Source organism: Falco biarmicus, chromosome 2, assembly GCF_023638135.1.
Source record: "Falco biarmicus isolate bFalBia1 chromosome 2, bFalBia1.pri, whole genome shotgun sequence".
Lineage (NCBI taxonomy): Eukaryota > Metazoa > Chordata > Aves > Falconiformes > Falconidae > Falco > Falco biarmicus.
In genome coordinates, this window is record NC_079289.1 from 68,977,809 (window position 1) to 68,989,975 (window position 12,167).

A 12,167-nucleotide genomic window follows, 5' to 3' on the forward strand; every position below is an offset into this window, starting at 1 on the left:
TTTTAAAATATTCATTACCCACGTACATTTGGAATAGTTTGTTTTGTCCAGAGGAGGACGGCAGCAGGGTATACATGTCAGAACTAGCAATGTAGCAAGGGAAGGTGAATCCCTCCAAAGGTTATTTATGCAGCCTCCCAGAGCACCGTGCCATCAGATGCTCGATGCCTACAGCATGCAAAGCACATGTATGTGTATACACATAAGCAAACATGATATGCAAAGCACGAGCTGCCGCAGGGCTAGTTCATACAGCTGAGATTAGATACACCTGTGTCAACTGAGTCTCCACAGTGAAGTCTCCAAACAGACCCTAAGAAGCAGCTAAGAACTCTAAGCTGAATAATAAATAGAATTTAGTATCATTAGGTTGAGTAATTAAATAGACATTAAAAAAATTACCAATATTTCTTCTCTGCTGGGAGCTTTTTCCCTCAAAGTGTTTTGTTCTGTTCCATGAACTTATTTGCCCCCAACGAGGTAAACCAGCAGTTACACTAATTGTCCTACTACTTTTTAAAGCTATTTTGTTTAAGCAAGCAGATACTTCGGCAAGATGACAAAAAGTAAAACAACTGATTTTAAAAGAAAAGTCAGCTTCACAGACTAGATTTGGAGACTTGTTGAAATGAGGTTTTTCTCATTTGATATTTTATTAGTATGTGTCTATTTTGTATTTGGCCAAAATTGATACCTCTATTGGAGATACTGGTGAGTCCCTTGTTACCAGTGCTATTGCAGCCCTAAGAAATGGAAGGCTGGTGATTAACAAAAACTTGCAAGGAGCGGTACTTTCTCCATTTTTGAGATACAGCTTTGTCCAGGAATGAAGACAGCTAATTACTTACCCTCAAAAATGCTTCTAACAAGTACCAGAATGATCCACGAGTAGGAAATTTCTATTTGCCTATCGTTGCACTCGCCAGTTGTACTTAGCCTTGAAAATTGTTTCTGGAAAAAGTATGTCTTCAAGAGACCTTACACATACTGGGCTACCAGCCTGCACCAAAACAGTGCAAAGCAGTTGTGCTGAAAGAACAGATTCTCCCCACCTAACTTTGATGATTACTTTATTGATTTTCGCCCCATTTTTAAGTTGCTGTGTATTGGGAACATTTTAATAGAGTCTGGGGTTTGTGTATGTGAATATGTGCAATATATGGGGGCTTTAGGTTAAACAGAAATGTTCCCTAAAAATACAAAGAGCTCAGACAATTAAAAGAACAACATGATTCTGTTTGCATTGTCCAAAGTCAGAAGTGAACTGCCAAACTACCTCAATAAAACCCAAGGGAGAGGCTGGAGTTCTAGACAGCAAATAGCAAGAGAAGGGCTGGTTCACTAGTGCCTTTAAGCTTGTGGCATTACTCTGCACAAAGCAAAGTGAAAGCATCTATGCTTCCATGATACTTAGGTGAAATCAAAATGGTATTATGAGGCACAAGATATAAGCACTAAGACATCCCACAATCAAAAGGAAGACATTCTTGTAGCTTGAAACACTGAGACACAAAGTTACGAGTTTTCTTTCTGATTTTGCAGATTTATTTAGAACTTCCATTTTATTACATTTATCTGAAGTAAAACTTGCATAATAGGGGTTTTTTGCATACTTAGTATAATTAGATCACTCATATTCAGGGGGAAAAAGATAAGGAGACATTTCCCATAAATCTCTTTTTTCCTATCACTCACAATAACTGTATGTTATAAGCTTAAGTCTAAGCTCCGTGAATGAAAACTTCAGTACAATGCTGAAAAAGCACTAGATCCAAATACAGACACTCAAGATAACTACCAGACTATGTCAAAACCTAGCCCCTAATGATCCAGTGTCAAAGGAAGATGAAAGAACTGGGAACGCCTTAGTTATGTTGCAGAAGCAGTAGTCTATAGAGCTTAACTCCTTCCTTCTCCAAAGGCAACTGTAAGTAACATTTATGATTGTTTTTTGGCAACAAACTGTTTATAGTACTGTTCATATAACTGAAAAAAAATTATAAAAGTACATTACCTTACATACTAACAAAACTTGGAAATTTTACTGCAATTTGTACTTTAAAAAGCTTAACAGACTGCAACATAAACATACCATGAAATACCAGTTTTGTAAGATTTGTTTACTAAGACATGGAATGCATTTGTTCACCTTTTGAAAGTTATTTTCATTCTTCTAACAAACCAGAAAACCCACTCTGACTGGAAATGGGCTATTAAAATAGCAGCAGTAGCATCAAACTTATTCCAGAACTAGCATTCACAATAGTTAACACCTACACTAGTTAGAGCTGTAAGTGTAAAATTTAGGGATTTCGGCATTGAAGTATGGAAATACTAGAATCTATATAAACATTATTCTTACAAACATTTTGAAGCAAGAAAGTACATAAATATACTAAACTCTGAAAAATCCATTGCACAGTAAATATTTTCTTTGAATATATTACTAAAATATATGTCAGAAAACTGAGGGAAAATCCATTTCTAAATACACTTCATTATAAGATAAATATGTTTTTCCAAAAATTATTGGCCTATCACATAAGCATATCCCCTATTTTAATCTAATTATTTTTTTTCTTGAGATAAAGCAGCACATAAGTGAACTGAAATAAACTTCCTTATAAAATACTTCAGTTGTTTTTGTTTAAATGATAATATAAAAATTTGACATACCATCTGGAAAATTCAGAGAGCAGAGAAGTGGCTCACTCTCTGTGGCTGAGTCCTTTGCACTAATTTTTCTGCTGTAGCTTGTACCAGATATTGCTGGGAACTCTTTTGAACTGGCTTGTGCAGTTCCTATCTGCAGGAGCAAGATACTCAGCTTCATTTTGAGACACCTCCCACTGAATAGAGCAGAACATGCAAATTATTATAGTAACCTTAAGTACCTATCAGAGATGACATTTCATAGTTCCAATTAATCAGATATTTTTTACAAATAACACAGGTTTTCCATTAATTGCAAACTATTCCACTTCAGTATAATTATACTGCAATAAATCTGCTGGCTGGTTATTGGCTTTCTCACATGCTTGAGGAGAACAAAGGGACACTGAGCTGGCAGAGGGTGCTTTGAAACAGATTTTGTCTGGGAACAAGTGACAGCTTTGCCTGGTCTAGTCAGGCAGCAGCTCCTGGAGAACAGCTCTAAAAGTCCTTGGAGCACCAGGAATAGTTTTTAGTGAAGGAAACTGCTTCACTGAAGCTAAGCTGATAGAAGAACGCTGCTGAGAAACAAGTTGTCTGCACCAGCAGCTAAATTAAGTCTCTGAGGGAAAGAAGGATGGAGGGACAGAGCAATTCCACAGGAATTCCAGAAGCAACTCTGAGAGAGCAAGAGGCAGAAGTCACCACAGCAGTCAACATGACCCAGTGTACAGTGACTGGCAGGAGACCATATGGGCCACCAAACATCGCAAAGATGTTTTTAGGGAGCTCTGTTCCAGACTGCTGAGCAGCCTTCCAAGCATCAGCGCTAAGCCTGGACCCATCAGATCAATGGTCCCGAACTATCCTCTTCTTGCGCAGCAGCCAGTGCAAAGGAACAATTTCAGTGCCAAATCAGCCAAATTCCAGGGGACAAATCAGCTTGTACATTTTAGCAGAATAACCCCTACAGACATTTTGAGAATCATCTGTTCATTCTTTAACCAAACAAGATTTTATACTATGGTCATCCAAACTCTTATTTTTTTCTTGGCAAAGTCATGAATAACTTTTCTCACTTCCAGTGTTCCTGGGACTCTGCTGTCAGCATTCAGCAACTCAACATCAATGCACAAAGATGTAGCAATTATATGCCAGTGTGCAAAGGTCTTACTGATGTCACACCGATGCTTTCCCCGGTTCTTAGTAAAACATTTCTTTTGAAGTAGTCTGGGGATTGCACTTCCTACATGATAGAGAAAATAGAAAGGACCTAAAAAAACCAACCCTGCAACAATGAAATCCCACAACGCTTTGGTCAACTGGTCAAGGCCATCTCAGATCCCTACCTTGAAAAGCTCACAAACCACTTCCTGCTCAGGTTCATGAGTTTCATCTTAATCAAGGTATTCCTCATTTCCCAATGCTAGAGACTTGGCCAACAAGTTTGGAGTAACCATCTGCATTCAGTGGCAGATTCAGCATCCTCTCACCACAACATTTCAGTTACTCTGGGGAAAGGTTAAATATATTCAGGTTAAACTAACTTCCATTGCCTAGATACAGAATAATTTTTTTCTACAATAAAGTCCACTAAAACTTAGATCAAAGATGCTCATTCTGTTGCTCCATAACTCAGAAGAGCCCTTCATCCTGTAGTCCATTCCCCATGCCCAGTTTGTTCCCAGATCATGATGCAGGTGGAGCTCCTGGTTAAAGGGGATAGTTGCTAGCTGAGCAAAAGCCATTCTGCAGCTTTCATAAGAAACTACAGTCAATGTGGAATGCTTTATAACTTTTGGCCCAGCTTCTAAGAATGTCCTATTTGATAAGTATACAGAAAAATGTGTTTACAGAAATATGGCAAGAAATTTCTTTGAGTAGTTAGATGCATCATGCTCCCTTGGCAGCCTGTATGCATAGCACTTCGGCAAGTGAAAGAATCCCATGTTCTCCAAGCAAAGACATCAAAAAGTAATGGGCTTAAAGCGAATCAGGGAATATCTACGTAAAAAAGCAGAAAAAATCTTTGAAGCACTGGAAGAGTTTACTGGGAACCTAGTGGAGTGCCACTAGGTGTTAGACCTAAAAGAAAAATCTGATATTGGTTATCAAGATGTTGTAGTTGTCCCCACAAGTGCTTACCAGCACTAGGATTCAATGGCCCAGAGACTCAGCTGCCTGTGACTCCATGGCTGGCTTTGGTGCAGCATGGCTGTATGAACTTAACTCGGTTGTACTGGAAAAAACTACTCCCGAGCTGTGAAAAGTATACAAGTTAAAGCCATGCTAGAAACACAAAGTGAAAACCCAGATCAAATGAAATTACCGAGGTCCTACGAGTTAAGAGTTCAAGCATTCAAGAGGAAAAATGATGACACAAAAAAAGATAAAAACCTTAGATGAAAAGCAGAGATAGGAAAACAGCAACTCAGCAAGACCAGGGTTCACTGTGCTCCAAGAAACAGTGCTTATTCTGGCAGCATATTAATCCTGGCTATCTAATACCTGCCTGCATTAGCCAGAAAATATTTGCTGTGTACATTTTTTGCACCCTGCTTGCAGACTGTCATTGCACACGGTAGGGGACACCTGGACAGAAGTGACCCTGGCACGGAAGGTTTCCCTATCTGCACTTGTTGAGGCCAGCCTAGGGAGCACCGGTGGAGTTAGCAAAGGGTGGGATGCCAGGGGAAGTTGTTGCTGGGTCTGTCCATACCCATGGTAGGTCTAACGTGGTTTTAGCTAGTGGGGACCCACCCTACTGAGGCTGCAGTGTCCTTCCTGTTCCTCTGCGTTGTGGTGCCTTACTTGTGGCTAGCATAGGCACCTCATGCTTTGTGCAAAAGAGAAATTAGAGAGATTTTTCAAGGGTTAAAATTTCCGACGGGGGTGGACATCTCTTCCCCTAAGGTAAGAGTGGCCCCTGATCTTTATTATTAATCATGCAGGCTTATTACCACCCACACTGTGATAAAGACAAATGGGACAGTCCCCACATAGCTCTGCTGGCTCCTTTCATTGAGAAGTTTGAGATAGTTGTCCTAGGAAGACACTGTTGCAGGGATACATGCCTAACCAGAGTGTATTTGATTTATGCGGCAAGGCTTGGGGACTGCAGGGGTGGCTTCTCTGAGAAGACACCAGGAGCTGCCCCCATGCTGGGCAGAGCCAGTTTCAGCTGGTTCCAACACAGACCCACCACTGGCCAAAACTGAGCCCATCCGTGACATTGGTAGCACCTCTGTGATAACATATTTAAAAAAGGGTAAAAAATTCTGCACAGGAACAGTGAGAGAGGAGTGAGACACTGTGAGCGCAGCACCCTGCAGCCCCCCGGCCGGGCAGGAGGGGCAGGGGGGGCTCCAGGCGCCCAGCAGAGATGCCCCGGGCAGCCCCTGGTGAAGCCATGGTGATGCATGTTGTCCCTCTGCAGCCCACAGAGGACCATGGTTGAGCAGATATCCACACTGCAGCCTGTGAAGGACTCCATGCTGCAGCACGCTTCTGGCAGGAATGGAGGCCATGGAGAGGAGCCCACACAGGAGCAGGTTTGCTGGCAGGACCTGTGGCCGGGGCAGGACCCACACCGAAGCAGTCTGCTCCTGAAGGCTGCAGCCCATGGAGAGGACCCATACTGGTGCAGTTCATGAAGAACTGTAACCCGTGGGAAAAGCCCACATTGGAAAGGTTGTGAAGGACTGTCTCCCATGGGAGGGACCTCACACTGCAGCAGGCGAAGAGTGTGAGGAGGAAGGAACAACAGAAAGAAAATATTATGAACTGACTGCAACTCCCATTCCCTGCCCCCCTGCACCACTCATTGGAAAGAGGTAGAAGGGCTGAGAGTGAGACTGAGCCTAGGAGGGATGGGGGGAAGGTAGTTTTAGTTTTGTCTTAAGTGTTTCAATATCCTACTCTGTTATGAATTAGCAACAAATTAATTTCCCCAAGGTGAGTCTGATTTGCCCTTGATGGTAATTGGTAAGTGATATCTCTGTCCTTATCTCAGCCCATGGTTTTCATAGTATTTCTTTGTCCTTTTGAGGATGGGGAGTGATAGAACCGCTTTGTGGGCCCCTGGTGGGCAGCCAAGGTCAACTGGCATGGCAGGGTCCCACACAACAGTAGGTGAGGACTTGCATGTGGACAGAAAAGGACTAATAAGAACTTAAGTGTTACAAAGCCATCAGTGTTTTCATCATACTCATCTTCCTCCTTCATCCCACTAGGGCATAGCTATTAAGTCTGTTATCAGGTTTTCAGCTCCACTTTAGTTGCCAGCTCATGCATTAAAGTTCAGGGATGCAAAATGGACATGAGAGTATCTTGGAGAAAGCAATTGGCTGAAGTAAGAAGAATAATATCTGCCCTTTTTAATGTGACTGGCATGTGTTACCTTTGGTTTGCACATTGATATGTTATATGAGAACTTATCTGATCACCAGCAGTTTATAAAAGATCTTAACAATGTTAGTTATGCTTGTCAGGCCAAAGACGATATTCAAACAAAAGTCTTATCATCACCAAAGCCTTTGTATCTTAAAACCAGATTCCCTTTCTAAAGAAGTTCTCAATTTATCTTCTTCATGCCTTGCTCCAAAAGGAAAGCAGCTGTGCCACCATCCCATGGAGGCTGGATACAGCCAGCCAGAACAAAAATAACAGCAGCTGTTCTGAATGTCACTGGGCCGCCAGCAGGATCCCCAAGGGGAGACCACAAAGCCCACCAGAGAGAGGATCGGTGCAGTCCATCTGTTGCTCTTATGGAAATTAAAATACTCTGCTCAGTCTCCAGGATCTTCTATTCCCACAGGTGGTCCTGTCCTTGGATGGCAGAATGCCTTACAGTACAGTGATGAGCACGAGTCTGAGCAGGCAAGTACCTTTGGGCAAGAAACCTATCCAAAGCTTATCCACAATAGAAAAAGTTGGATAAACCAGCCCTCCTGTGTCCAAGTAACTCCAGGACACAGACAAGATGTGCCTAAGTGAAATCTCCAAATTGTAAGTCAAAGACCATTAGATCTAAGAGATCACTGCTTGGTGCAACAGCATAGAATAATTCCAGAAGACTCAGGCCCTTAGAGCCAAACCCCCACCACCACCACCAAGAGTGCACGGGAAGCTAACCTCCTCCTATGCCCCCTCCTCCACTCCAGTTCCTATTACTGTAGAAACAGATTATTCAGCACATCAGTGTTGTTCCTATCTGACCTCTTCCCTACAAATAAGGAGTTTTTCCTACATGATTTCTTAGGAAGAATCTTCTATAAATACATGGCATTCTGGAAATCATAACTCAGATGTAAAAGACACAGTTCTTACTAATTTATACAACTAAAATTAATTGGGATTCTCCAAAAAGTCATTGAAGACAATTTGTGGACAAAGGACATTGTTTATAATGACTTCTTACTAAATAGTCTTGTTTGTTTCTTAATGTGTATGAATTACTGGAAGTTAATATCTTACTGATAAAAGAGGGTCATGACATACCAACAGCGTGCAGGAGCAGAGCTTTAGCTGTAAAAATTATATATATTTTTGATAATATCATGATTTAAGAAAATGTCTTATTTTTTCTGCAGGTTATCAACTCTGTTTTTAGAAGAACATTTTTGTCATAATTATCTCAAATGTGATAATTATCTCATTATATCATATATGATATATCATCAGATATCATCATATGTGATTTACTATCAGATATGGCTGCATTCCCTGAAAGTTTAAAATAATTTTGGAAAGAAAAACAAGCCTTCTCATGAAAACAAGAACTTCCAAGCTTTTCCTATGAAATGTCACCCATTAGTCATTGATCACACAAAGCAGTATTCTTGGAGAAAAAATCTTACCAAAGATTACACAGGAAGCAATCAGTTTTCACTACCTGGGAAGGACATCTTGAGGTCACTGGATTTTCTCTGAAAACAGCCTGATGTTCAGCAGCTGGCAAGAAAGCAAACAGACTGTGAGGAGTAATTAATAAAAGAACAGAGAACAAAACAGGAAATTTTATTACACTGATGCAACATATCCTTAGCTTGAACACTGGATGTAGTTCTAGTCGCCGGTGATGAAAAGGATATAACAGCATGAAAAAAGCTACGAAAAACAGCAGTAAGGATATCAGAGGTGCAAAGGGCTTTTGCTACAAGGATAAACTGAACTGACTGGCACTCTGCAGCTGAGAAAAGAGAGGACTTTCAGCACTAGGAAAAAAATAACAGGGAAAGATTTTTGATTTTTCAGTAGCTCTTATGATGGAAGAAAGAGGGAAATCCAACAAGCATATGGTTAAAGCAGGGAACAGTAATCTTTCACATAAATAAAACCAGAAACTAATTTCTGCGTGAAGCTGTCAAAAGTAGATGCACAGTTGGGTTCAAAAGGCATGACTTGAATTTAAGAAGGAGAAATACACTGATCACCATTTAAGATACTGTTGCAAAAGGTACTTTAAGCTGAGGATGTCCATCCCACACAAAGGACACTGGCAGGGTTCATCATTTTGCCCTTTGCCTGTTTTTGGTGGCTTGTGCTTTTGATTAGCAACAGGATAAAGACCTGCAGATGAGGGTGAGGGAGGTTGTGTGAGTTGATATGATAGTTCTTATTTTCTAACATTAATAGAGAAACAGAAGAAACACAACATTGGAGGTAACTATTAAGTTTAAATTCCTTTTCTTTTTGTTGGACAGTTATTTCATTTAATCGCACAAATATTGTGATTAATAATTCTGCCAAGAGCCAAAAGAGCAATTTTTCGTCTCTGAAATCAGGAATTCCTGCAGAGCCTGGAGATATATTTCCATAAGGTCTCAAGTCATGCTTTTTGAAAGAGCTCGTTCCTTTTCTCCCCTTTGTTGTTGCTTTGGAGCAGAAAAATCTGATGAAAAAAAAAGAACCCTCCAGCCTGCCCACTGAAACTGAGATGCTGTGTGTTGGGGTTTATACATCATGGAGAAGACGGAGAACAGCCAAGAGTGAATTTGATTCTAGCCACATGGGGAGTGGACATTAATAAGACATTTTTATTTGGAGCCTCTGACTCCTCTTAAGTGGGTTGGGCTCCTTCATATTCGCTTTCAACAAGGAAAACTGCACTACCAGGTACAAATTGGCCCAGGTATGTCAGAAACAGAGGAAGCATCCTAGGAGGAGCTGAGGGAGCACGTTCTTCTTCAGGGCAAGGGAGGTCACCGGTTTCCTGATGACTGCTCTAACCACAAGGCTAGTATGTGAATGCATTCAGAGTTTTTGTATCATCGAGCTGTTTCTGCTCATTATTATCTATTCTCAGAAGGCAGATAGCCAGCTTACATCATGCCCAGGGATGGAAGTAAGCATTTCCTATTCGTTCTCTCTACAGTCAACAGTAAGGGTCAGGAGTGCACAATTTAGGGAGCAGAGCATCCTCTGCTGATCTTAGAGGTCCTTATCTTCTGCCACTAAACAGATTAGAACCATTCCCTTCCCCTTTGGGGGCTGTGTATGTCTAAATTTGGGTGCAAAGACACGGCTCATAGGCACAGACATTTCTAGTTGTGCAGGGTATCACGGAAGCAATACTATGTGCAAATTAATGTATCCTCAGATAACCAGAAGTTTTCTGAATGAGTGTGTTTGTGTGGACAGCTCTTTCCACAGACTTTCTTCAGCTTATCAGTACTGTAAAGTCAGCGTAAAGTTTCTGTTAGGTTGAGTTTCTGCCTCAGCAAAACCTCAGATCTGACCTTTGGTTAGCAACAAAATTGGAATTCCAAGAGCTCAGCAGAAATGGCAGTCTACCATACAAAATAAAACCCAAGAATCGGTTTAATCTCTCTCCACATCACTAGCAAAAGTACTCATTTTCTCTGAATTCATATGCTGAAGGATGGAAAGACACAGTCTAAAAGTAGTCATAAGTAGAACAGCAACTGTGGCTGATAAACCAATGAAGGAAACAAATGTAAAGCAAATGCTACATGATATATTCTTTGACAAATAGTTGGGTGATACTGAAGTCCTTGAGTTATTATTCTTATTAAAAATATTCTGTTTGTGTTGCCTTTCTGGAGTAGTTTACTATGAAGTTTCAGAAAATACTGAATTACACTACAAGAATGTGTCTGATGAGAAAATCTAAATAAAAAAAAATCAATTCTCTGTAAACATTTTAAACCTAGATGGAAACTACATACACTTAGCAAAAGAAACAAAATTAACAAGGTTGTGGCATGTTTTCCAGCACATTCATCACAACAGAAGTTAAGCATATCAACTCAGCATAACAGCACAAACCTCAACTATGTTTTCAAAATACAGAATGAGGAAAGCAGGGGCATATCTCTGGTCTGAAGATTTCAGAAGAAACTTTCAAATGCACAGCTAATTATTGTAATAAGTGTTACTATAATCTCTTCTAGCCAGCATGAAGAGGAATGAGATTATGTGCAGAATAAAAACCTTGAGACTGTACACTTCAGTGGGCATACCTTTCAGTCAATCGATCAGTTTCCCACCTGTAACCATTTTTCCCATCAACTCCACCTCTAAATCCTTACTGGAAATTCCATTTGCCAGTGAATATTTCCAATGTTCCAGCTAAATAGAAAATACAAAATTCTGATTATATTTTGCCTTTTTTTTTTTTTCTTTTCTTTCCTTTCCTTTCCTTTTTTTTTTTTTTTTCTTTTTCATGTTGCTGCTCTTTTGAGCTGGAGAACAGAAAGCCTAGAATGGAAATCCTACCATTAAATAACATCTGTGCATCATTGTTATGAACAATTCCACCTACCATCATAGCTAAAAAGGTGGAATTTGAGGTTGTAAGTAGTATTGGTCATAACTATTCAGAGGCTCATACTGACTCTAGGAGAAGTTCAATTCCAAATACACTGTTATAACTATATTCATGTCTCGTCCATGCAGCTCCCTGGCAACATGCAAACAGTAAAGTCTGTGAAGTTCCAGGTACTTTTTCAAAATTTTTCTTTCATTCTTTATAAATGCCAAAGTCAACTGAACTCACTGTAGATCAATATGCCCGTTTGTACTCATTTATTACTATCTTTTATTTCATCTGTTTTGTCAACTGAGTCAAACAATGTCTGGGAATAAGATGTTAACTTGTTATAACTAAAATTCTGGGTAAATTACTAAGAAGGAAGAAGCACACAGAAATTTCAGTCAAAATGTAATAGCCAATAGGAAGCACTAAAGGTATCATCTGTGTCAAGACAAAATAAATATTTGTGCTCCAAAGACTAAGACAATAGAATAGTGATGACAAAAGAAGGAGAACCTGCTCTAGCAAAATGTTTCCAGGTAGTTTTCACCAACAGGTTGCCTTCAAATGGTCCATTAAAACTTGAAAAGAGAAAGGACAAATTTACTGCAACAATGGAAACACCAGATCTTGAACCAACAAACAGCTAGTTGAGGTTACTGAAATCATGGCAAAATGACAAATTCTCAGAAGGGTATAAAGCAACTCTGGAGCCTGTTGAGGCAATGTAATGGACAAC

At 40.2% G+C, this 12,167-nt stretch overlaps 2 protein-coding genes across 4 annotated transcripts in view; both read right to left on the reverse strand.

Annotated features, from left to right (window-relative positions):
- IL1RL1 (interleukin 1 receptor like 1) overlaps window positions 1-4,158 on the reverse strand; it is a 30,900-nt gene extending 26,742 nt beyond the window's left edge. For 2 of the 3 annotated variants that reach the window (XR_008820097.1, XM_056327856.1), the window contains exons 1-2: window positions 4,002-4,158; window positions 2,677-2,806 (exon numbers count right to left, since the gene is read on the reverse strand). The gene's annotated coding sequence lies outside the window, so the exon portion shown is untranslated. Of the gene's footprint in view, window positions 1-2,676; window positions 2,924-4,001 lie in introns of those variants that run through there. The other variant, XM_056327857.1, reaches the window with a different exon arrangement.
- Window positions 4,159-8,467: 4,309 nt separating this feature from the next.
- LOC130145027 (interleukin-1 receptor type 1-like) overlaps window positions 8,468-12,167 on the reverse strand; it is a 32,064-nt gene continuing 28,364 nt past the window's right edge. The window contains exon 12 of the mRNA XM_056329412.1: window positions 8,468-8,604. Within this exon, the coding sequence (XP_056185387.1) occupies window positions 8,566-8,604 (39 nt within the window). The 3' untranslated portion in view covers window positions 8,468-8,565. The remainder of the gene's footprint in view (window positions 8,605-12,167) is intronic.